The 25726-nt window shown below is 38.3% G+C and overlaps 2 protein-coding genes across 4 annotated transcripts in view; both read right to left on the bottom strand.

Moving 5' to 3' along the window:
* The window catches only part of LOC119654731 (furin-like protease 2), an 85048-nt gene extending 65056 nt beyond the window's left edge, over positions 1–19992 (bottom strand). Inside the window, exons 1-2 of one of the 3 annotated variants that reach the window (XM_038060259.1) lie at positions 19404–19992; positions 3232–3288 (exon numbers count right to left, since the gene is read on the bottom strand). The gene's annotated coding sequence lies outside the window, so the exon portion shown is untranslated. Of the gene's footprint in view, positions 1–3231; positions 3289–6088; positions 7183–19403 lie in introns of those variants that run through there. The other 2 variants (XM_038060263.1, XM_038060260.1) reach the window with 2 other exon arrangements.
* Positions 19993–22009: 2017 nt separating this feature from the next.
* Positions 22010–23764, bottom strand: LOC119656181 (piggyBac transposable element-derived protein 4-like). Its single transcript, XM_038062531.1, has one exon. The coding sequence runs from the start codon at positions 23762–23764 to the stop codon at positions 22010–22012; it is 1755 nt and encodes a 584-aa protein (XP_037918459.1).
* Positions 23765–25726: the final 1962 nt, after the last annotated feature.

A 25726-nucleotide genomic window follows, 5' to 3' on the forward strand; every position in this document is an offset into this window, starting at 1 on the left:
TCTTGACGGATTCTCCCATTAACCTACCACCTGCCACTACCACCAGCGCCCGTTTATATTTTAAGTAGGTAGGATCGTCCGAGCCTGAATTCTTGACATCTGCCGAGATTCTGACAATTCGGAAAAAAATAATAATAATGCCTGTAAATTTACTACACCATAAGACACCATATGTATATAGAATGTCAATAACACATTAAAGTGAATAGTCCCGACATACTTAGAACATATATACTACAGAAACCCAAATGTAACCATCGAACAACTAAATATTCTTACATACAAATGAAGTGCCGGTTTCCGACTTGTCTCGTAGCACGCCATTTGTTCGCCTGATATCAAGATTACGTGTTGTAAATATTGACCTACTCCTGTAATGACTCATTTGGAGTGCGTCATTTTTTCAACCGTAGAAATTATGTCTGCTGCGAAAACTCGCTGTTTAAAATTCAATTCAATTTTTCAAATGGTAAAAAATTGAAAATACGCATGAAGACAGAATTGTTTAACATAGTGTCAACTTCACAACTGTCGAGTTACGATTTGGAGGAAATGTCAATAACATAAGTGGCAACATATCAGCAACAAAAACCGAACCTAGCCGTGGTAATTCCTAGAATTTTTTGATCGAAACAGTATGTAACAGGAGAGTCCTTTGTGAATATAGGCAATTCGTACAGTCTCTTCCTTCTTATTAACATCTTTTACCCTTACTTCATTTTCAATGAAACTGTGCTTCAGTTTATCACATAACCAAGATTTTATTACTAAAGTTAAAAAGCGTTGTTTAAATTATTTTTTTTCGTAATGAAAGCAGTTCACTGCCTCTCCGGCATATAGCCTTCCAGATACACTACCCGCTGACACTGACGCAATTCTTCTGGAAATCAATAAAGAGCATGTATAGCAGGTATTTCTTCACATTGTTCGATAATGATCCACAAGGCGTTGATGTGATCAGTACATAAGCATCCAAAGCGGAAACCAGTCAGCTCTTTGTCAACAAGGTATTAAGATGTTCTTTCATGCGTTTTAGGGTTATTTCAGCTAGTACTTTTGCGGCAGCAAGCAACACGAACCTTTTCAATAATTACACTCAAGACTTTTGACCTTATTCGGGATCATCTCCTTTTTCCATTTCTCGGGAAAGGCCCGCTTGAGCGTGTTATGGCCAAAATAGTTTCATTTTTGTTAGGAGGGGTTACGGAAACCTGTAGGTTGGATGAACTTAAGGAACTGAGAGTTTTGTTGATCGCTGCGAGTGGCAGATGAGCAAAATGATCTAGAATCCTGATACCGTAGAAGTTAGGAGAAATTCAACGCAGTGTGAGTCATAGCAAAAGAAATTCGATCATTGCTTTGGTGGGAGAAACAAAAGCTACCATAAATAGTTACAATTTCGCTTTTCAACCTCATCACGAAAGAACTGACTATCGTTGGTGCTCTTGAAGGAGGGAGGTGAAGCATAGGTTTCCACCGTGATGAGCAACTGAAGGGATGGAAGGACCCTTTCACCTTGATTTTGATCGTAATACATTCGATGAAGTTCTTCCTTCTGTGGATCATATGGTGTATTCCACCAAATAGAAACGAAATTATCTTTGTCATCAACGCGCTCAAGTGGAGTAAAGCGGACGGTCTTGACAACCTTCCCGCAGAATTTTCCCGTTAACCCCTAAAGTTCCATCCATAAATTATGGAATTCTGAGATCCTTCTCCGCGAATGAAAGAAAATTTCAAAGAAGCGTACCCATGCTTCATGGAATGAGTTGAAGCACATTCTTCGTACATTTGTTGGGCTAGTGTCCAACAACGATGACGCATAGGCACCACGCGTGACTACACAGAGGGTTGTGGCAACCATATATGTATATATATATATGTTTCATAAAATATCAAAGAAGATTAATTATGGAAAGTCGAAATTGAAGAATAGTTTTACCGATTTGTAGGATAAAGTTAATGGGTTTTTGAGAACAAATGGGTACTTCAAAACCTTAAACCAACACATTAAAAGTATTGTTGTTGCATGCTCGTCTCTTTAGGGCGAGAGAAATCGGTTTGTGAGTGGCCAGCATTTTTGCGAATGTGTGTTTATTCCAAAGAACGTCAACCTACTCTACCTAATCCTTACGACTTTTGCTGAGTAAGTATAAAGGTAAACCTAATAGTACAATTCTACAAGCTGAAAAGCGAAAAGAATTAGCGCAATGCAAATGTAATTGGAGTACATAAAAACCACTTACTTTATACAACAAAATTCTATACCATTCTGCAATCACCATTGCATGCAGTCATGCATAGAGAAATTAAGTTGTGCATTTTTTCATCTGTTTCATGTAGCCATGCACAATATAAACCGTCCCAGAGGGGGTCAACAATATATCTGATGGCGTGAAATGCATCCCCAAAATGCATAAATTTTGGAGATTTCAATTAAGAAAAAGGTGTATAAGGTTAATTGTATTCCATTGAAAGTGGATTAAAGCCACTATGGTGCTCCTTGCACTTCAATTATTATCAGCCAGTTACAGAGAATCATTAAGAGGCAACAATCATAACTTTTAATCTGGAGGATTATAATTTTGATCACTTTTCACTTTTCGTTTTTCAAGTCTATTTAGGCATTTTCCCAATGACAAGTCGTCTCAAGAGCTAATGAAAAACTTTTAGGCGACCCCAAGGTTTATGGCATTATATATCTATTTGCAGATGAAATACAAGCAACTTTTCCGTGTGAAATCCGGTTTACATTAATCTTTTTTTAACATCATGCCACCTTGCATACATACGGAGGCAAAGGAGAACATTAAATAGATAAATGTACTTATGGAATTTGCGAGATTAAAACTTCAGTGGATAAAATCCATTTAATATAAATTCATATTGTTTTTATTGCTATATTTGTCGAGCTTAGTGTGTTCATTTATTGTAATTCCATAGTGAATATATTTGCGGTTTTGTGGAATATTGCGGTTGCTCAAGGGACTAGAGCTTTACCTATTATATGGCAAATTAGGTTTCATGTAGAATTGTGAATTTCAAATTTGAAGTTCTGAAGTAGTTTCAAATTGTCAATAATATACTTTGTTTATGAATTTCAAGAGATGTGAGAATCCTCTGCTCTGTGAAAGCATAATTTTTTTTCGGCATCAGTAAATTGTTTTGTGTTTATGTATAAGCATTAAACAGTTGAAATTGATAGCTAGATTGTGAAAAAATAAGAAATACCTTTATTTGGAAATACGAAGGATGAATCCAGAAGTCCGCTCAGTTCCAGAAATAGTTCTAAAATATAGTAAAAACACAATAAATTAGGAAAAAATGAACGTTTACAGTATTGGATTAAAATTGATATAAATATGATATGAAATTCGTTAAACGAAGTCGGCCGACTGAAAAGTGTGGACAAGTCGGGATAACAAAAATGTTGGGAATAAGCTATATTGACCTAGTAAGATGGAAAACCGGAGATAATTATGGGGATTAGCATATTATTAAGCAGATTTCGACTTTATGGAGGGCAGTTGTGGGTTATGAAAGCTATATTTGTTTTAATTTCATTGAATAGAAACATGGATCAATAAATTACATTCCAATATATTGTCGAATACGGTAATATTCACTGCTATTCATTTACTTTTATCAAATCAAGCGATTAACTTATATGTACTATTTTTAATGATTCAGTGTATCACACTGTATTCCTCATCAATTATGTGGAAATGGACGGCATATGGTTATATCAAAAGGACACTGTGTTTGCAAACAAGATTGTCGTTGTTTGATAGACATTATTCGACGAAGTTACTAGGAGTAGCATGACTAGAAAGATCAATATATGAGTTCATATGAATTATGATGATCCCACATTTTATCGATCAGAGAATACAGTACTCAATTTTAATTATATTTAGAATCAACCCAACAAAAAAGACACTGGATGTTGAACCGCCGCAAATATTTATTTTTCAATTTTCCTGGTGATATGGGGGCTATTTTTTCGATATCCCCAACTTTCAATTTGGCTGATTAATATTGTCTCAGTGACTTTTCCACAAGACAACATTCGGAAAATGGGTCAAGAACTAAATTTTAGATTATAAAAAAATCTTTTCAATATGCTCCACAACTACTTGGTTTATTGAAGAGCATTTCTTCCGATTATTTATCGAAAGTAATTTTATTTCAGCAAATTCAGTCAATCTAGTTTTCATGCTTGCATCATTGCCAGAAGTATTTCTGGATTGATAGTATAAATTTTGGCTTTAATGGTAAGCATACATCCAGTCACTGCCATTGTAAATCCAATTGCTTTAAAACTCAAACAAAAAAGTGATAATGAGGCAAATATTAATCATTCTATTAACTCTATAATCAATTGAATTTCCCGCAATGCGAAGGACGCACACGAGTAACCTATACCATGAATAAACAATTGATAACCAATTGTAACAGTTAAAACCCACCAAAGTTCATTTTTAAATTTCCAGTTCTGGCAGTGGCTTACAGAAAAGGTTCCTATATTTCAATTTTGCCGTCGGCGTCAAAATTACATATTAATTGATCAAATCAATTATGACAGAAATGGCCTACTCATTCGTACATGAAATAACTGAAAGATCACTAAAAAGGGTACAACAATGATACAAATGAAATTCAGATGACCAAATTTCTTAAATTTTTAAATATTATATTTAAACTGGCTGGAAAGTAGCAAAAATGATAAAAACAATTTTGCTTGAAACTGGGATGACAAGAAGTTAATAATTACTTTCAACTCAGACCACTAACTTCGATCAGCTATTCATTCGCAAGATATATATAACGTGCTAAAAGACGTTTCCTAAACTAGAGAATGGAAAGGTGATGTTGTCTAGAAACAATGAAAACTTACAAACCATATTTGCTTAATACATATGAAATCGAGAGTGCCTTGAAAGAGTGCTACAGTTATTTTGGTTTCTGAAACTTCGTGACCGCCTTGACCGCTTTTTCTGATTTCTTTATCACTTGGTTTGCTTGAAAAGAATTGCGGGCACGAAGTAAAAAGAATTCAACGAGTTTATGTAAGAAAACTCAGTGATATTTATCCAAGAAGACGTGAGGAAATATGGTACCAATTAAGTTTGGACGTAAGTCTTATTCAAAAGAAATTCCGTAAATGCATATGAAGTTGCACTAGTGGTGCGATTTTTTTGTGAAATCATGAAAAAGCAAAAAAAGTAAGTGAAATTTTGTGAATATCTAAATAGAATATTTTTCTAGGTACCCTTTATAAGCTAATAAGTAATTTTGCTACGTATGCCAAACAATCAACTTCGAATACTGTCTAAGCCTGATTCCTCAAGGTTTGCATTTTCGCATGAATTGGAAACCGTTGAATTCGTTGACTGTATTGACCCGTCCGTGTTTTATTTAACATATACTTTTGTAGAGGCTAATGACCACTGTCGATTTGCTTAAACAGCCATTTAACATTGGATCAATACCAGCAGCATTTTTCGCTAAATACGAATTTAAACAAGTAGTCACTTGTTACCGAAGCTGATAATTTAAAGGAAAATATTCAGCTTAAGTTGCTGACGACAGTGAAGACTGCTAATTTTGAAAACTTCTTGCTGACTCAAGTAGGCAACAAAATACCATTTCCCTTCTTGAAAGGGGTAGTATGGATAAGTATGTCATTAGAGCTGTGTTTAATATGGTTAAAACCCGAGGACCATATGATCATCAATGTTTTAGTGAAATGATAATACAAATTTTTGAAGGGTCATTGTGTTGATATACTACCGGCAGCAGATAGTATTATGAAATAATTTATTGCTGTTGATGCACTTGTTACGAAGTAAATCTTCATAACCCGAAATCTCTTCAACAAAATAGTTTTATCAATGCATTCACCTAAATGTTTATTTAGTATGCACTTCGCACTTTGCGGCAGGTCCAATCTAATATGGGGTACATTGGGAGATCACGGGTTAAGATTATGTGAAGAATGGCATGTTAGCATAGGTAATAGACGAAGAAGCACAAACAAGGTCGTTCAAAATTTACATGCAGCTAGTCTGGTAATTAAGTTACGTACAAATGTGAACCGAGCATGAAGTGTTGCACAACATCAGCGTCTGCTGCTGCTACCTCTCATTCCATTGCTGGTCGCCGATGCAGAAAAAGTCAAAACGGAGATGTTCGTTTCTATTGCTCTCGTTTCTCAAGCTATCGTGGCCAATTGTCGGTGGCAGTGTTAGAGCTCCCGTAACAAGTGAGGAAATCTCTTGAAAAATCGTAATAAAACGACCAGTTAAATTGGTGCAACAACTACAGTAAGACGTTGTCGAGGCAAAACAAACGAATCGACGAGTATTAAACGCAACGAATAGTAAAACTTTCACAATCACTTAAGAAGCCACACACTGCTTCGTTTGACTTCTGCTCAAAAATACGAGCGGAATAGGAAAAACTATGAACACACGCGAAACTATTCCGCGGTAATGAAACCAGGAAACGATTGAACAATTACAGAAAGAAATGTATCTTCCTTCAATACTCCCACATAACTTTGGGGTTTAAACTTTGCACAGAAGCAAGTGTCTAACTTCGAATGCTCCTCTCAATCAACTTATTACGGAATTCAAACAGGATTTTGTCACTATCACAATGCAGTTTGCCTTCACTGCAGTTTTCCCACTTAGTGAGTAATGTGGTCGCAGTCAGTGACTCTTTAGTAGACTAGTTCCGTCGAGTGTCTACCGAACTCTTGGCTTCGAAATGCCTACTGAACAAGTATGCAGTCAAACCGCGGCTCAGCATTTACCTAGCACAATTCGCAATCTCTGATAGTGCGATCTGATTTTCGTTACCAAGCTCCCTTCACTTTTTGCAAATATATGTAACATTTAAATGTCGAGCGATTTTTTTGTTCTTCACGTTTTTGTAAGCATTTCGCGAGTCGCTTTAATAGTTTCACATTCGCGATTTTTTCGATAGTCTTGCAGAAACCTGAATTCATTGGAGTTAACGTCATGTATGAATTACAAATTTACACTTTGAAGTCATCAAATAATCACGAAATTGATATTGGAAGCAATCATTCAACCTAAGAGATATCCGAGCTATTTGAGGATCTTTTATATTTATTTTCACGTTCTTGTCAAACAAAGGATCTACGTTAAGAAAATTAGCCCATCCACCCAAAACAGTGGAACACATTTACGTACTCGTGGTTGGAATATACTATGCTCTGTTCACTTCGCCAAGGTTCCCTGATAAGCAGCGCGGCATTTTTCGTTTTCCCGTAATTTCTAAGGAAACCAATTGCGATTTCCGTCGTTTCTCTTATTTTTTCGACTTTATGTTTAAATCTAAATTTGAAACTATCTCGGAAATACGTCAGCACACGGACTGAACTTCAACACGTACCGAGTGTAACTGAGTTGATGGCGAACATCGACTTTGTGTAGCCAGTCGTCACGGAGTAAGTAGGAGCCCAAAAGCCCGTCAGCATAATCGGGCTTTACGCCGTTGCGGCTTCACTCTGCTCTACTCCATACTATATGCTCTAAAAAGTCTAAAGTGTTCGATTCCATCGCTTCATGGAAGAATCAACTCCATATTTCCATAGCAGACATTGCATCCAAAAAGCATATCAACGCCGCCACATGGTAAAATCCAGCGCACCATGTTAGACAGAATATACCCGTAAAAATCTACAATTTACCCTAACTAGGCTTCTGTTCAGGAATACAGATAGTAGTCCAAGAATGTGGATTATATGAAATCTACAAGTTTCCTATATTGGAGAAATGTTTTCCCACACCCGAAAAGTTGGTATAACAGAACAGAACATCAAGTTCAAACTTACTTATTTCCAGCTGGAAATAGTACTGGGATACGGTTGTAGCTACATTCGCAAAACCCATTTTGAAGACTTAGACACTTCAAAATTTGTTAAGAGATTCTATTTCCAGAGTACAGGGGAAGCATGATTCAGTTTCTCCTAGGGATAATTTTACCAAAAACATCAAAGATGCCAGAAAAGTTCTCTATCATGTGTCGAGTCGGCGCAACACTTTATCAAACAAAGAAACGAAGAGAGTGTCGCCTTTTTCCGGCAAGGCTAAGTGGGCTTTCGGAGTATTGTGTAACACAGAGCTTGCCTTTCTCCTAAATTAAGGGGCAAATTCCGGTATCAGAAGTGCGCAAGCGCTCAGTCCAGTCGGCTTCCTTTCCTGGAAAGTCCTGTTGAAGCATTTCCTTTGTTGCCGACATAATATTTAACTTCTGTCGATTTTATTTAGTATGTGTCTCCAAATATCCTCACGTTGGCACCTACACAAATGCATGGAAGCTTAGGAGATATCCAACAGTTTATGTGTACATACATAGAAATATATTGAAAAGAGTTCAAACTATTCAGAAATGTTGGTCAAAAGTATAATTCAAAAACATATATACTCGTATGATTCGAAGTTGATTAGTGGTATAGAAACTGGACTTTTCCTTTTCGATGAAGGTTTACCGGTGATCTCAAGAATTTTGCAATTCTTCTTGAAAATCATGAATATTTCACTTTTTCCGAAATCTATGTGTTCTTCTATTTGTTGATGCCACAAATCAATAGAAAGGTGACATAATTTCATCTAAATAACAAACGCTTTTCAATGCTTCTTCCTTCACTGTGTGCCAGAATCCGAGGTTTAAATTATCGTAACATATTAACACGATTCCAGTTATAATGATCAATTGAGATCTGAATGAAATTATAGGCCATCCATATGGTTTTCGACCTACTACCAAATTCCGTTATTTTTCGCTGGCAAAAAGATTAAAGGAAAAATTTTGTTCGAATAGGATATTCCGCTTTGACACAGCTCTGTAAGACTTCCTAACGCTATTCTAACAAATGATTAGAGGACTCGCCAAACAGAAAGCGGACTGTCAGTGGCGCAGTGCGTCGCGGACAGGTGATGCCAAGCAGACTGTTTACAGCGGACTAGTTTGAATGTATACCGCCGCGATTTTTTTCCCCAAGATGATGTCCGATGAAGAAGAACTTCTACTTTTTTTCGGTATCCATTTTTCCTGTCCTTCGCGAACTCTGTAATTTACCACAACGTGTCCGCAGTCCTTCGCGGACAAGACTGGTCCGCCGCGGCAAACCGGTTGCTATTTACTCCTCGCGGCAAGTCCGCTTTCGGTTTGGCGAGCCCCTAAGTAGTAATCAATTTATTTACGACGAGGGCTATGACAACATGGCGTTGTCATTCCCTACCTGTGAGATTTTGTTAGCATTCAAGGCAAGAAGACTATACACAGGAGGTAAGACTCCCTAGGCAAACTTTGAATTTTTACGGGGCAAAAAAGATGACATCCGGTGGGCAGTCAAGATCACACTTGTGTTCTGCGCATCTTCATCGGTTTTGGTTCTTATTTGTGCGATGGGGTTAGTGCACGAGACTACATTTCGAATAGAAATCTTCCAGTTTGATGCCAAAATCAATCGTAAATGGCGGCGTTTCGGATAATATGGCAATGCCGTTGCCTTGTTACATGGATTCGCACAAATAGGAGCACTATAGGAGCACGACAAAAAATACATCAACAGATGCGTGTTCTTGGCTTAAGGTTTATATCAGCATGACAGTTCATATATCACTTCGGCATGCCATAGTCCCTCACTAGCCGTTGTCGTTATAATCACCCCAAGATAAATGGTAACATCATTGAAATATTTCGCCTTAGATTCGAGATTCTTCTGACATTTTACTTCAATGCATCATGCTATTTGTCACTGATTGGTGATCTGAAAACTTTCCTTGCACAGATATGATGTATTCTTTGTTAACATTTTTAAAAGGCTTACTGACATCAATTCGAAGCAAGTCAAATTTAATTATCTTTTATCGGCGATCGATATGGGGTTGCATCGTGGGAAAATTGTCACAGGCGTCCTAAATGGTATTGCTATGTAATTTGTGCTAACAACAATTCTCTTGCCAAGATTGGTCTGAACATTGAAATCGATAGGAAAAGACCAAAAAGTCGGCCGAAGCAACGGTAGCATGGTACGTTGCATATTGATTTGAAAGCATCGTGACTGCATCTAGATCAAGCCTTTGACAATGCAAAATAGCGTGAAAAATATGTCAGGCTTTTTCTTTGGAAATGAATAACTTGTAATTATACGTTTTTATTTCTTTTTTCGGAATGTGGGATTTACCTCTGTTTATTTTAGTTAAATAAACGCAAGTAAACATGATAAAGGATCGGGGTTTCACCGTTGTTAAAATATGTTACTTTGGCTTTTACTACGGCTGCAATCAAGTGATAAGACGCGATAAGCAGAAAGTAATGAATCACAAACCGAAAAATGAACTTCATGTTAGCTGGGGAGTTACGCTGAACTGAATCCAGATGTGTTTGTACCGCATTTTATTACTGGTATTGTTGAATTTTTAAAGTCCATATCATGTTATTTCGAAATATAAACTATTTTAATGGTTAGTTTTGCATTTACTGATTTATTTGCACAAAGGTCAAGGATATTTTGGAATGACTTGATTGAAGACAGTATTTGTAAGTACTGTGTTAATCTGTGCTCAACTAAAATCCTCCCAAATTTCGGAAAGGGGGATATTATTATTATATATTATTCTGGTCTATGGTCATCAATTTTACTAATTCGTTCTTAGATGGTGGTCGCAAGAATTCTATTAACTTTCAAACAAAACCTTAAAAAGTTCTCTTCATCAATTGCTGTAGTCGTGTGTACTTCACTAGATTATCAAATGGAGAAGTTACAATTAAATTTTCACGTTGATTGGATGAAAATATTTCGTGTTCTATTGCTCGCCGTTTTCGGAAACGTGATCTCAAGAAAAACACGTTTGAAATTTTGAAACACTATAACTTTTCGAAATCATAATAATATGGTTCATAAATTGTTTGTTTAACTTTATTTTGCTTTGCCAACATCATACAATTGTCATTTTACAACCATATTTTGCTCTTACAGCTTTTTTCGGGGTGTTGTAATGTTGCACCCAGTCTCTTTGCCATATTGAAAAGTGAGTGTTTTGTGGCTTAAATCCGATTTTCTTCTTAGCAGTTATTTCAGAGAAACTAATTTTAAAAATATTTCGAAAATATCTTTATACAAGATCGTCCTTGATTAGGAATCTAGGAATGTTTCAGGGTATTTTAAGCCAATAAAGTGAAGAAAAAAATCCAAATATATTAAATAACACCACTTGTCTAGTAATTTACAGCTGGTGTGACCCTTCAGTATATCGGATTAATCACTTTAATGTGATATTAAGATTCCATAATTGCTTGGGATGCAGTAAATTTTGACTAAAAAGCAATTTTGGTCTGATGTAACTCTGTTAATAGTAGTAGAATTTCCACAAATCCTTCAAGTAATTATGAATCTATTCATAGTAATAAAAAATTAACTAACAGTGGAAGTGGAAATAATGATTGATACTGCGAAATATACGAAGCACGGCGCACTAAGTACCATTCAATAATTTACAGTCCGTCAAAATACTTTCGTATTATATGAGCCTTTTGTACGTCTGCTTTACTTTGGGGTTTACATTTTAATTCACTTTTCCATTTTTCAACTAAATAAATACTAACTGAACCTTTTAATTTAATGCATAACCGTACCTCGAGACGAAAGATTCCACCCCACTTTTGCATGTATAGGGAGCCCCTTCTTAGAAGTAAAATCGTGCTATTTTTGCTTGTAAAGAACCTTGCAGCTAAATTTTACGACGATAGCTCTCTGGGCGTGACAGATAGATAAACGAATTATCCAAAATAATCGTTTGTCTTCAATATTGTATCCAGAAAGGTATATGCAATAATAACACGTTTGTTTTCGCTAAAGAATGGGTTGTCACTAGCCGTTATATTTTCCATTCAGAGAGAACATTAAAGCTGAACAATCTCGATAACAGCAATCGGGCGTTTTAATGTTCTATAAAAAAAAAAAGTCTGGCTGGACCGATGACAAGCTGAGTGTATTGCGGTTATCATTGCGTTGTTAATCGAAACATGACTTCCGAATAGTTCGGATCTTTAAATACAAGTAACAAAAATGGTTTTTTTGTCGTCCTGTTTTTACCAAGTACGTCAGTCCATCAGTTTTCAATCAATCCATTTTTGATGGATTGACTTATGGCAGACTAATGAAATACGGATCGTGTAAGGTCAGCGGGTATTATTTCTTACACTATTGCATTTCATGATTTTAGGATGAACTTGTAGGGGGGTATCAGTAAATTTCTAAAAAATGTATAACATTCTATTATTAACTTCATTTAAACAGATATCGATATTGAGAATATTTTGGGGCCTACACACCGTATAGTTCCATATTTTCAGATTGAGGGTCAGTTAAGTAGTTTCTGAAAACGTGTCTGAGAAATAAATTATAACTTTTCAATCCCTGGATTCCCTTGTTGAATCAAATGTCAAAAGTGAGGCCAGCTTTAGAATGTACTAATCGGGACCTTTAATTTTATACCCCGCATGACTCAGCTGTATGAATTGGGTTTTCTTGATTATTTTTTCTGCATATACCAGATATGTACTCATGAATTTTTACATCCAGCTGGTCCAAACAAACAAATACAATTATAATTTGAGTTTATCGTTTCACCGATTTGGAGGGAATCAATCAAGAAAATAGCGTTTGCATCCCGAGAAATCAACGATAATGTTCCTAGGATGAATTTAGGGGTTTTTTGATTAATTTCTAAGATATAGTTATGTAGTTATATGAATTTCATTTGAGCATATTTCACATACCCCTTTCACATGCTTGGGGAGACGAAATGACGAAATTGTGGAAAACTGATAGTTTATGGCAATAACTGATGGATTGATGAATATTAAAATTTTTAAATAAAATCTGTCAGTTGGGCTGGATTGAGTTTGATGCAGTTGCCATTGTGTTATTTGTCGAAGCATGACTTACGAATGGTTCGGAAAGTTAAATGTATACAACAAAAATGGTTAATGTTATCCATTGGTTAGGTCTTGTGTTCACCTCCTGTAAGAGTGTTGAAAGTTGCTGTCTTGAGGCCTGGCGTAGTTTCTTTTTGATCCAATTTTCGATGAGGTTCCTGTTATATTCGTTTTTCTTGGCTGTTTCCAGGATGTAGTTCATTTCTTTATTTATTCTCTCCTCATTGAGCGGTATTGTGACCATACTGTGAATCATGTAATTGTATGCTACAATCTTATGGTGTAGATTATGGTTGGTTGTGTCTGGGTCGGTTTCCTGTAGATGTCAAATTCAAAATCTCCTCTTTCCCGGATTATTTTTAAGTCTAGGAACGGTATCACCCCTTCCTTTCCGATCTCCATGGTGAAATCGATGTTCATGTGTGCCCGGTTGAGTTTCTCGAGGATTGTTCCTTCTTCTGATAATTGCTAATATATCTCCATCGATGTTGATGTGTGCCCGGTTGAGTTTCTCGAGGATTGTTCCTTCTTCTGATAATTGCTAATACATCATCCATGTATCTGATCCAGAATCTCGGGAGTGCCTCAGCTTCCTCGAGTTCGTTCTCCAGGTTCTCAATAAATACCTAGCATAGCAGCTGTGAGAGGGGGTTGCTCATTGCTGCCCCGGAGGTTGTTTTACATTTATATTATTTATTCCTGAGTGTGAAATAGGATACATTCATGCATGTGGAGGCCACTTTCTTATATAGTTTAGCCTTTTTCCTCCATCCGGATGAGTTTTCGTGTGTCGTGATCAATTCCTCGAACAGGAGTAGAGATTCCTTCAAGGCAACCTTACTTTTGAAATTATCCAAAAGATTTTTTTAACAACAGCACTTTGTGAAATTCCAGGGACCAAAAGAAAGCTTCGAATTGTCTAAGTTTTCAAATAAGTTCGAAATATTAAGGTTCAACTATATAGGAAAAAAGTTTACACCCCGTTTTTGTATATACAGTTTGTTACATAAGTGTGTGGTCACTGTTACACGTAGATAAAAAATCTGAGCGTCCTGTTTCTTTTTCTATGACATAGAGGGCACCTCAGTCCTTCATGCTTTTTGTAAAAAGTCAGCTCTCTGTCAAATTTAGTCTTCAATTGAGTGGTTTTTCGAAATGAGTGCTGTTTACGCCTCTCGCTTTGAGGCAATTTTTCTATGTTTGCATGAAAAAGGACCCAAATTAACGCAAACTGTTGCTGCAAAATATATGGGAAAGTCGAAACAGTTCGTTAGCAAGTGGATAAATCGCTATAAAAAGGTCGGTAACGTTGATGATTTTCCTGATCGCGGAAGTGCAAGCAAAGTCTCAAAAAAAAAGACGAAAAAAAATTCTCGCTTTGTTCTCGAAAGATCCAACTTTGACTTTACGTGGAGCTGCTGTGAAATTGAAAGGAAAAGGTGTTGACATATCTTACGGAACGATTCGCAGGCACTTGCTTGCCAATAAACTGAAATATAGCAGTACTTTGGAAAAACCAATGTTGAGTACAAAACACGTTGAAAAACGAGTGGAATGGGCGAAGGAAAACTTGGACCGCGATTGGAGCAACGTAATTTTTTCTGATGAATCCTCCTTCTGGGCATTTTCGAACATCAAACACGCCTGGGCAACCTCCACCAGTAGGATGCTTCAACGGACTTTTAAACACCCCGTCAAGGTCCATGTTTGGAGGTGCTTCTCAAACAAAGGTTTCGGTACTTTGTTCTCATTTACCGAGAATTTAAATGCCGAAAAAATGAATAAAATATATCAAAAGGCTTTGTTACCATCTGCTAAGCAATAGTATATAAAGAAAAATGAAAGCTGGATCCTTCAAGAGGACAACGATCCGAAACATCGGAGTTGAGCGTGTAGCGAGTGGAAGGCGCAAAATGGAATTGTCACTTTAGATTGGCCATCTCAGTCACCGGATGCAAATCCCATAGAAAATGTGTGGGCTCTGATGAAAATGCAGCTTCGCAGACGCAAGCCATGTAATTTAGATCAACTTTCTCGACAAATTCGGAAAATTTGGAGGTCTTTTCCGGTAGAATATGCAGAAAAACTAGTGAAAAGTATGCCCCGACGGTGCCAGGCCATAATTGACAATGCAGGAGATTGGACTTGCTACTGAGGTATTTGCATTGAGTATTGACGACCAAATTATCAATAAATTTGCGAATTTTCGAAAAATCAATTGTTGTTATTATTTAACAGTGACCACGCTCTTATGTAACAGATTGTATAGGGAAACGTCCTTTAGACTCCACACAAGTTCCTGTCACTCACTGTATGCCTGGGATTTTATAGTTCCCATAAGCCTATAAAATTTTATTTCAAACGATATAACCGTTTTAGATAAAGTATACGCTTATACTTACAAAAATGCTCAGCTTACAAAAACTGTTTCGCTCGAAACGTCTCACCATAGGGTCAAAGCTCTTACTGTACAAGACCATGATCTGGCAAGTCCTCATGTATTCCTCGGAGACTTGGGTTCCTAGCAAGAAGAATTTGCGAACTCTTGGCCGCGTTCGTTCAATGCCATCTAATATATCTAGTGTTTTATAAAAGTTCCAACAATGCAAGTGAGTTCCTTGGTAAGCAGAGTATGTGAAAATTTTAGGCAGTGCTGGCTTTACGGTTTCTTACTAGGGCAAAGACAAATCGTCAGATGCTACTTCACCTCTGCACTGGGAGCAGAGTGACCGAAGCGGCTCGCAGATGTTAAGTGCTCCTTTATATAAAATATGTTCAGCTCTGGCCAAGCTTTGGTTCAAAGTATGGGCCGATTTACGCTCAATATATAGTAATTCGTATCCCCTATCTAGGGTCGAAAATCACAACCGATAGCAGCTATGACGATGAAATCCGCGCAGGGTTGTTGGCTGCTAATAGAGCCTATTTCAGCTTAGAAAAACTGTTTCGCTCGAAACGTCTTACCATAGGGTCAGAGCTCTTACTGTACTTATGTATTCCTCGGAGACTTGGGTTATTAGCAAAAAAAAGTGCGAACACTTGGCCGCGTTCGAGAGAAGAATCCTCCGAAGAATTTTTGGCCCCCTACATGAGGATGAACCATTTCGTACCCTACATAATGACGAAATCTATGAACTTCTGATCGTGGATAAAATCCGGCTCAACAGGTTGCGGTGGTCGGGTCACTTAATCCGTATGGATGAGGATGATCCCACCCGGAAAGTCTATAAGGGCAATATCTACGGTGGAAAAAGAAGACGAGGCAGACCCTGCCTAAGATGGAGCGATGACGTAGGCCAGGACGCCAAACAGCTTTTAGGGATATCGAATTGGTGGACCTCGACGTAAAACCGGGATGTCTGGAGTTCCTTATTAAGGCAGCCTAGACCGGATACCGGTTGTTGCGCCGTTGATGATGATACGCTTTACAGCCCCTGTTCATTAAATTAGGACCACAGCGACTTTTTCACATTTCTTCGAAATTTTTGTCGCTGACATTATAATATTACGGGATTTTCTAATAATGGTAATTTTATCTTATTTGGGTGACGATTGTAAGCAGTAGAAAATTATCAAGTGTCTCTAATATCGATTTTCCTTTTTTCGAAGACTCTTTTTTTCATCCAACTTCCTTTTCGCTTGTCATCCAAAATGTTCACAAATATATTTAAACTTATTTATACGACGTAAATTCCCCATTATTTGGCAGATATTTAAAAGTTTATTACCAGTCAACCACAGAAGAGTGTGTTAAAAGTGAAAAAGAGTAAGTTAAGTGAATTAAAAGAAAAGAAAGTGGTTTTAGTCGGATAAGAATAAACATTTAGAAGTGCTTTGGATTATATATATAAATTCGAAAATGGGTAAACGTAAAGACATTAATTCTGAAAAAATAAGTTCAATAACTTCATTATTGGAGATGAAAATGTTTAGCTTTCGAGATATCGCTAGAAGGGAGAAAGTTTCTCACCAAACTGTTAGCAGAATCAATCAGGCGAATTTGGCTAACAAAGGACAAGTCGAAAACAAACGACAAAATTGCGGTCGTAAAAGGAAAACAACGCCTCGAACGGACCGCAGAATTGTTAATCAAGCTTGCGAAAAGCGTTTTTCTTCCTTGAGGAGCTTACATCAGGATCTCCAAGAGGAAGGGATACATGTTTCGCAAATGACTTTAAGGAGAAGACATTACGAAGCCAATCTTCGGTCGAGAAGGCCTGCAAAGAAGCCTAAGCTGACCGCTGGAATGAAGAAAGCCGGGCTAGAGTTTGCAAAGCGTTCTCGGCACTATTCCGTTGATGACTGGAAAAAAGTGAATAAGATATAATTTTAATATATATAATCGCCTAATCCCCCAAAAGCATATTTTTAAAAAACAAAACATATTTTTCTCCCCACTTAGGTAGCTTTTAGCGACGAATGCAGGCTGGAAGCTGTTACAGAAAGGCTGCAGTATGTTCGCAGAAGACCATCGGAGCGATATCAGGAAGACTGCGTCGTAAGAACTATCAAACACCCTCCAGCAGCGATGATATGGTCCCTTATCTCAGCCGATGGACCAGGACCGCTATATTTTGTAGAGGGAACAATGGATGCCTGCCAATACCAGTTTTTGATTGACGACATTTTGTGCCCTCATTTTAATTACCTGCGATGCTGCCGACATTCAACAACCTTTATGCAAGATGGTGCACCTTGTCATCGTGCTAAATCTACAATTAATATGTTGAAAAGATGTGACATTCCGATTCTAGCGTGGCCTGGTAATTCCCCGGACCTCAACCCCATCGAGAACGTTTGGAGCCTATTAAAAGCTAAGGTTTACGCCTCTCCTAATTCAAGTTTAGATGTTTTAAAATTAAAAATTGCCGATTTCTGGGAAAATGACGATGAAATCAAGCAAATGATAGATCGATGCTATGAAAGTATGCCTGACAGAATAAGGGCAGTTATTGACACTAGAGGTAGTTTCACAAAGTATTAATGTTTAAGTCAGATTCCTTTTGATTAAATGAATTATATATAAGATAGGGAATCTAAAACTAGCATTTTCTATTTTATCTCTATTTTCTGTAATAAGCTTTGGAAGAAAGAAAACCAAATTTCGGAAAAAAGTAGTGCGGTCCTAATTTAATGAACAGGGTCTGTACATAACAATTTAAAATGTACACAATTCCAAAATAAATTCATAAAACCATACAAATTTTAGGGATATTCTTACTTACGATCTTTTAAACAAATTTTCCAAGTGTAATATAAAATTGACCAAATGCTATAGTTCATAGTTCAGATTTTGCGAATAAAGCATGATACAATGAAACTTCGATCGGACCAAAATATGATGGCGGTTCGAGCAAACCAGTGAATCACAATTCAATTTGCGTTCAAATTTCGCGTTAAAAATCCCCGTGGTAAAAAAAACCCATTTCATCTGCAGTAGACACTTTCAACAAAACAATTAAGGAAGGAACACAAAACACTTTTGTGGAGCCGTAGATAAACAAGCCGACAACTCAGTTAAGTACCGTCAATTGTAGATAATGATAACCTTCTCTAGTGCTTGGATGATGCTGATAGGAGTAACTATGATGAACTTGTCGAAGTCAAAATGCATGTGCTTGAGGTAGTTTGAAATTATCAAAGCAAGTGACTCATAAGAAGTTCATATGGTTCACATGTATTTTTATATGCTGCAGCAAAAATTCAGACGCCAAAAAGGAGAATGAAAAAAATGTCGCGAATTTTATCTGGCCAACCTTTTATGCAGATGTTTTATTCTTTTGATAAGGAGTGGCATTGAACTGGGACTGTATTGTCGGCTTTACTATTAAGTCGTCATTATCAGCAAGAAAAGTGCTTTGATGCGCCAAGCAGATTACTTTTATTTGCGATTATGAATAGATGAAAGCAAGATTCTATTCATGGATTATTGCCGTGATAAGATCGAGCGTTTTCATTAATCATTGTTTTGTTTACGTTTGCTTGGTTGTATTGAGATTAAATTTGAACCCAAGCGGTGACTCGCTGCTTGAAGTCGTGTGGCCTTGCGCAGTGGATTTACCCACTGATCCTGCTTGGGGAATATCACCCACATCGCTTGTCAGCTGATTGAGGAACTTTTGGGCATTGCATGAACTGATGGCAGCTCCGCGCAGGCCAACTCACACATCCCGACGGGAAAGTTCGGCATAAAGGGCGCGTGGGAGAGCTCGTTACAGCAGCTGATGAACGTGTGACGATTCCGAAAATAAACAAAAACACAATGGAATAAGGGCCCGTGTATTTGCAATAAGTGTGGGTAGCACGTGGTGACGACATGAGAATGTGTGAGTAATACGAGACTCATCCCCAAGCCAGCATGAAACGCAGAAATTTCCCCCGATTTTCGAGTATTGCTCATCTGTCAAGTTGACTGTCAAACTCACCTGGTGTTTGGAAAAAATTAAAATCCTCCGTGGACTGCGAAGTCGCAAATGGCCCGCCAAATTAACTAAAATGCGAAATGTACTACGCCAAGCCCAGGGCTCCACAAACCACTTTCGATTTCATTTACTGGAATGGAGAGAGATTCACACACGCGTAGATTGACTTTTCAACTGCACACACTGCGACACGACACACGACTCTGATTCACCGACAAGTTCGCAACTGAAATTGCACTTCCACTTTGCTACACGCCCGACGAAAATATCGAAACACGCTCGTAACCGGAGCAAAACTACTTTTCACCGTCCCAAGTCCTCTTTTGCAACAAATCACAATCAACTTTCTCTCGGAATGCCGCCGCGACAGGAAGTATGTACTCTGGACTGGCGTCCGGTGATGTCGATTCGACGTTTTGCCGTGGACTGCGTCAACTTGCGATTGATATCACTTTTCGATCGTCGCTTTAATTGATTTACCTGTTTGGCCGAAACTTGTATAGTTAAAGGTAAATACCAAACGAATTGTCACGAGACGCCCGCCCGCACGACGGCTTCTCCAAGACGACACAAGTGCGAGTGCCGCTTTGTGTTCACGAACTGCTACCCAAACGACTCGGGGAAATTTTAACATGCGTGGGGAATGTTGCAAGATGGTCCCTTTACACGCGTATAACACTTTCGGACCGGAGATGGACAGACAGTTTGAGAACCATTAAAGTAAGGTTGCAAGGTGTTTTGTTGTGTGCCGCGTTCCCGCCGGATTTCTGTAAATCGAAGTGCAAGTCAGTGCGGTTTTTAGTGAATGCCCTCGAAATTTATTACCACAAGTAATTCACGTTCGAGTACAGCCTTTCCAATTCTAGGTATGTACATAAGTATATATGGATGCAAATATTGATTATCCAATGTAATTTTATTGCAAACTAAAAATGGCGAGAATCATCTAAAATGGATTCTTTTTAGCTTAAATGCTTAGTGGCACCACTACAACTTTGCATAATTTTTCTCTGTAACATTTACCATACAGAACACAAACCTACATACACCTGTTCTCTGAACTGGGCCCACTGATGTTTTTCCCACTTTCTCATAAAATTCAACCTGTAGCTTGTTTTCGTCAGAATTGTAAGGATTTTGAATAGAATAACGGAAAATCCTACTCCTGCCCTCCTCCAGAAAGAGGTTGTCAACTACCTGTTTCTTCTTTTATGAATGTTTAATACAAAATTACGGGTAAGCTAGCGAAAAAACCCGATTTCCTCATTGAGAACAAAATGTTTCCCATGTCAATTGTCTTAATGCCAGTTAACAAACAACCACCCAACATCAATTGAGTACCGTTAATGGGTGGCGAAATTGCGTTGCAAAAAGGATAATTTTGCTTCGAACCAGATCCCAGAATTATCGAATTATCCAGTGCCATTTGGTCGGCCCGACTGAAGATGGCTTATTTATTTTGTCGATATCGGCACTCAGGCCAGCATTTGTGTGAATCTGAAGGGGATAGCGCTCCTGATAAGTGCAAGTACAAACTTCACCGTTAGAAATGATGAACAGACTAGGAAATGACCCCCTTGCTATGCTGTTGGATTCAAAATTCATGAAAAATGGTACAACTAAAGTCCGCCATCCACGTACAGTATTGCCTGTCAGTTACGTCTGAATAGTCCGCATTTGATCAGCGGCCGTAACGTTGATGAAATGCAATTGCCTGTCAGTTTCGACTGTTCTGGCGGCCGTTGATCGAATGAAAAATGATTCGGTCAACCGGCCAGATATGTTTGTTTAGGCTGTGAGCGAGGATTTAATATTTTTTTTAGGGGGTGAGCGATTATTTTCTGGGGATTTTTACCACTAATGAACATTTTTGATAAATGCTCACACACAAAAATATCTCAAATTCTCGTCTCAAGTTCTTCCAAGTCCAAAGTTAAACCGATGATCTTGCGGCTTGCCGATTCGTGGAAGGGGGAGTGAGGTAGCTGGCTAGTATCTAACTGTGCCCCAGATCTTGAGTATGAGGTGATGTATTTGGTCGTCTCCATGTTTTACCAATTCGCCTGTAATGAAACTTGCAGGGACTCTTTCATCCATGCTTGATGCAGCATTTGTTAGTGGCCTTCAGTTGGCGGAACTCATTAGTCGGTGGTATTCTGATACTGACCATCGTTTTTCTATTTAATTAAAGGGTTGATATAGGTTAGCGCTTTAACAGGTTCACTGTCCAATGAAGCATATATGATTCATGGTCCTCTGTCGCGGCACGCTCATGAATCAAATATGATTCACAATATACCTTAAGTTTGAAACTTTATAGAATTCGAATTTGAGAAAGTAGAATAGAAGTTTTACCTTGGCTACATTAATGAAGCCGTAGTGTCTTAAAAAATGTAAAAACATTTGGTAATTTGTATGTAACTTTTATTCAATGACTTTTTAAAAAAATGTTATACATCATAAACAAGAAATAAAACGAATACGAAATAAAAGTAGAGCATAGTCAAATTCTTAAGGATTATTTTTAAAGTAAATAACAAACTCCTTTGGAAAAAGAAAGAAAAAAAAATGTAAAAATAACTTCTATTAGGAAAGTATAAAGGAAATATTCAACAATGAACGTTATTGAAGCAGTCTAAACAAAAAGCTTTCTGGCACTGAATACATTCCGTATGCACTTGCTTGGCTTTCGAGGCACCCGGCATTCCTTCCTTGCGTAATTTTGTGTAGCAACTTGTACAACGTTTTCGCATAAGCATGTTGTTTCGTCGAGGAATTTCTGTTAGCTTATGTGTCGACAGCCCTTGGGAGGGAGGCCTAGCTGGTGTGGTTACGTTTGTAGAAGGTCCAAGAAGATGTCGAATAATTTGCTCCTGGACTTCTAGCATGGTAAGTGGAGCCCCGGTGGAATACTCGTTGTATATGCATCTCGCATTAACCACCGCTACTCTAAAAAGCAAGTCAACAGCAACTTTTTTGACCCAAGTCAGACTTTTGTGCAACGGAGAATGATATGAGGAAAGCTGGTCTGCTACATCTATGCCCTTCTTTGCATCGTTGTAATCGATGACGGCATTTGGCTTCAATGTTTCACCCAATCTCGTACGCACGCTGGTCATCTCGTCCCCATGACAAGTGGATATCATGAGAACATCACGTTTATCATGCCACTTCAACACGGTAATATAGTTATCTTTTTGTCTAGCGACACATTGTCCTTTTTTCAGTTTCGATTTGGTAACGTTCAATGGCAATCCCACTCGATTTTTTCGTAAGGTTCCGCATAAGTCAGTTTTACGATCTTTTAAGTATTTTGCCAAAGGAACACTGGTATAGTAGTTGTCAGCAATAAGTACTCGTCCTTGATCTAGAAGTGGCTCGCATAATTTTGCAACGACAGTTCCAGGTTTATCTAGCCCCTCATACTGAATAGAGGCACCCGCATAAATTTCGTAAGACCATATATAGCTGTTTACTGTACAGAGCTTATATACTTTTATACCATAAGAGCTGGCTTTAGAAGGATTGTACGTTTTTATTCGTAATCTTCCGTAAAATTTAATCATCGACTCGTCTACAACGATAACTTCCGGTGGAACATATAAACTTCGGAATTTTCCCACAAGTTTTTGTACGAGAGAATCAATTTTATGAGTTATGTTGCTGTTGTCTACCTGCATATCCGCAAAATGCCAACATCGAAGAATCGTCACGAACCTGTTGTATGACATCTGAATGGAATGCATAAGTGGACAATAGTACAAAATATCTAACTTCCAATAATGTTCTATTGACGGTAATATTTTTACACCCATGAACATAATTATACCGAAAAAATTTTTCAAATCGCCTTTGTCCACAGGTTTCCATCGTTTCATTCTGCTGTGTAGTCCGCTTCGAACATTTTGGTAAGTCTGGGCGTAATTATTTGTGTGCGTAACCATTTCTTCAATCAGACTATCATCCAAAAAGAATTCAAATATTTTTATAATATTGACTTTTCGATCTTCGTCTAATATTTCTTCAATATTTCGAACCCCCGGATTGCCAGAAAAGTTTTCTCTTCCTAAGGCTAATACATCACTTAACCGTGGGCTTCCTCTTACAGGATCGCTTTCCTCGTCGGTTGATTCGGAAGGACTAGACGATGCTCGATTCCTATCGTTTTCATTTGGTTGGCTTTCGCAAACATAGTTTCTATCATATTCGATGTCTTCGATGACATCTTCCATTTCCGAGTCTTCCAGCTCTTTTCCACTCGGTACGAATTCTTCATCACTTCCGTCACTGAAGTCCTCATCATCACTATCTTCTATCATTTCTCGAACTTCTTTATCTGTCAATTTCTTTTTTCCTGAACTCATTTTGAAGCTCTCACAACCAACTTTTTCTTTAAAATACCCGTACTTTCGCCTTTTTATCTCTGTACTGACGTTCCTTTGCATTTGCATGCACAAATGTTATGTGTAATCGTGTTCAAACAAAAGAATAACGGTATAAACGCTATCTACATTTAACAACACTGCATTTCACCATAAAATGCAATGCCAGTGCGTCCAATAAGATAAAATTTCATATTTTAAATTTTCAAATTTCAAATTTTAAATTTTCAAATTTAGAATACAATTTTCTAAATTGTGTATATTACATTTGTTATAGCATCGTATTCTAAATTTATTTTCATGGAAAAAATTTTGAGCGCGGAGGGACACCCTACAGATTAGTACGGGGACAGGGAACTTGTTAAGTCATTATCGTGGTTTGATAATGATGAACATGGTGTGTTTAGGTTTCAGTATACGAAGTGTTGAGAACCGGTTTGCAGCAACTTCTATTGAAACGGGTTCCAGTCCAAAACAGGAAGTCGGCAGAAACTTGACGCACGGCCACGTACAGGCTGTTCGGAAGTCAAAAATTCACTGACATGGTTTCGGTAAACAAAGCGTTGGGTTTAGGGAGGCTAGGTAATGCTGTGCCGCTAAAACGTAAAAGAACCCATATCTAATCTGACCCTAGGCTCTTTAAAGAAATGTAAAAGGTAATCAATCATGCATGATGCAGTTTTGTTTAAGGTTAAAACACTTTTTATACCATTTACATTTAACCCGGGCATGGGTAGGTAGGTAGGTATCAGTGGCCGTTCCGAGGAGCCCAATTAGCGCTGTGGTGCGCCGTTTTGATGCCATAAACTCTTAAGGCGGTCACTGCTGTTATGAGAGCAGGGAGGCAGAATCTACCCGGCTCGGATCTTCAGAGCCACCCCTTAGCATTCACGAAGGAAAGCAACTCTCCGACCTTGCAGCTGGAAATCTCTCTGAGGTCTCCAAACAACAACCCAGTGTCCGTAGCCGTAGACTCTAGCTAGAGCTGGGCAATTGCAGGGAAAGTGTATGAGGGTTTCCCTTCCTTCCCCGCAGCGTCGGTAATGCGAATTGTAGGGTATGCCGAGCCTGGCGCCATGGTCCCCTATGGACGAGTGAACCGTGCAGACCGCCGTAATCTTGAATGCATTTACACGCATCTGGCACAAGAACTCTCGTGATCGGGCTATGTTATAAGCGGGCCAAATTTTCCTTGACTTGGTACTGCTCGCAAGCCTTCGCCATCTAAGGCCCCCAGCTGCTCGGTAGTACGAGTACACTCCGCCTCTGACAGCCGCCAGCGAAACACAGAAGGGGTGCCAAGAGCAGAGCCTCGCCTGGCCAATCCGTCAGCCCGCTCATTTCTCTCTATGTTCCTATGCCCGGGAACCCAAAGGAAGGTGACCTTGAGCGCCCAGACTCTGCCGTCTCTGCACTGCCCCACCAGCCGAAAAGATGTCGTCGCTAAGTACAAGGACTTGATGGTCGCTTGGCTGTCGGCCAGAATGGCTATGTTACGCTTGGGGCTCGAATCTCGCTCCATCCATCGACAGATTTCCAATATCGCCAGTACTTCCGCTTGGAATATTTTGGCGAAACCTGGGAGACCATACGATTTGGATACACTGTGTGAAATTGATAGACCAGTAGCTTTATACTGACGAAGGGGGTAAGTTGCTCCCGAAATATATATACATTGTAAAATAACAATTGTAGTTTGGAGTAAGCTACTGGTCTATCAATTTTAGGCTTAACTACAAATAGAAGACAGTATCTAACCTCTTACACTGTGTGTATTCGAGAAAACCCCCCCGCGCCGACTTCAGGCCACCGAAACCCGGCATAATCCTTAAATAAAAAAATTATGTATTCGTTGGTTTCCCAAACGTTGTAAGTGTTACATTTATCCTAATCTATGTTGCCAAACCTCTTTAGAAAAAACTTTATTGTATGCGTGATTGGCCT

The sequence above is a fragment of the Hermetia illucens genome, chromosome 4 (assembly GCF_905115235.1).
Source record: "Hermetia illucens chromosome 4, iHerIll2.2.curated.20191125, whole genome shotgun sequence".
NCBI classification, from domain to species: domain Eukaryota; kingdom Metazoa; phylum Arthropoda; class Insecta; order Diptera; family Stratiomyidae; genus Hermetia; species Hermetia illucens.

Bases quoted from the DNA above. Each gene is read 5' to 3' on its own strand.
- LOC119656181 (XM_038062531.1), bottom strand. From the start codon at position 23,764: ATGAGTTCAGGAAAAAAGAAATTGACAGATAAAGAAGTTCGAGAAATG.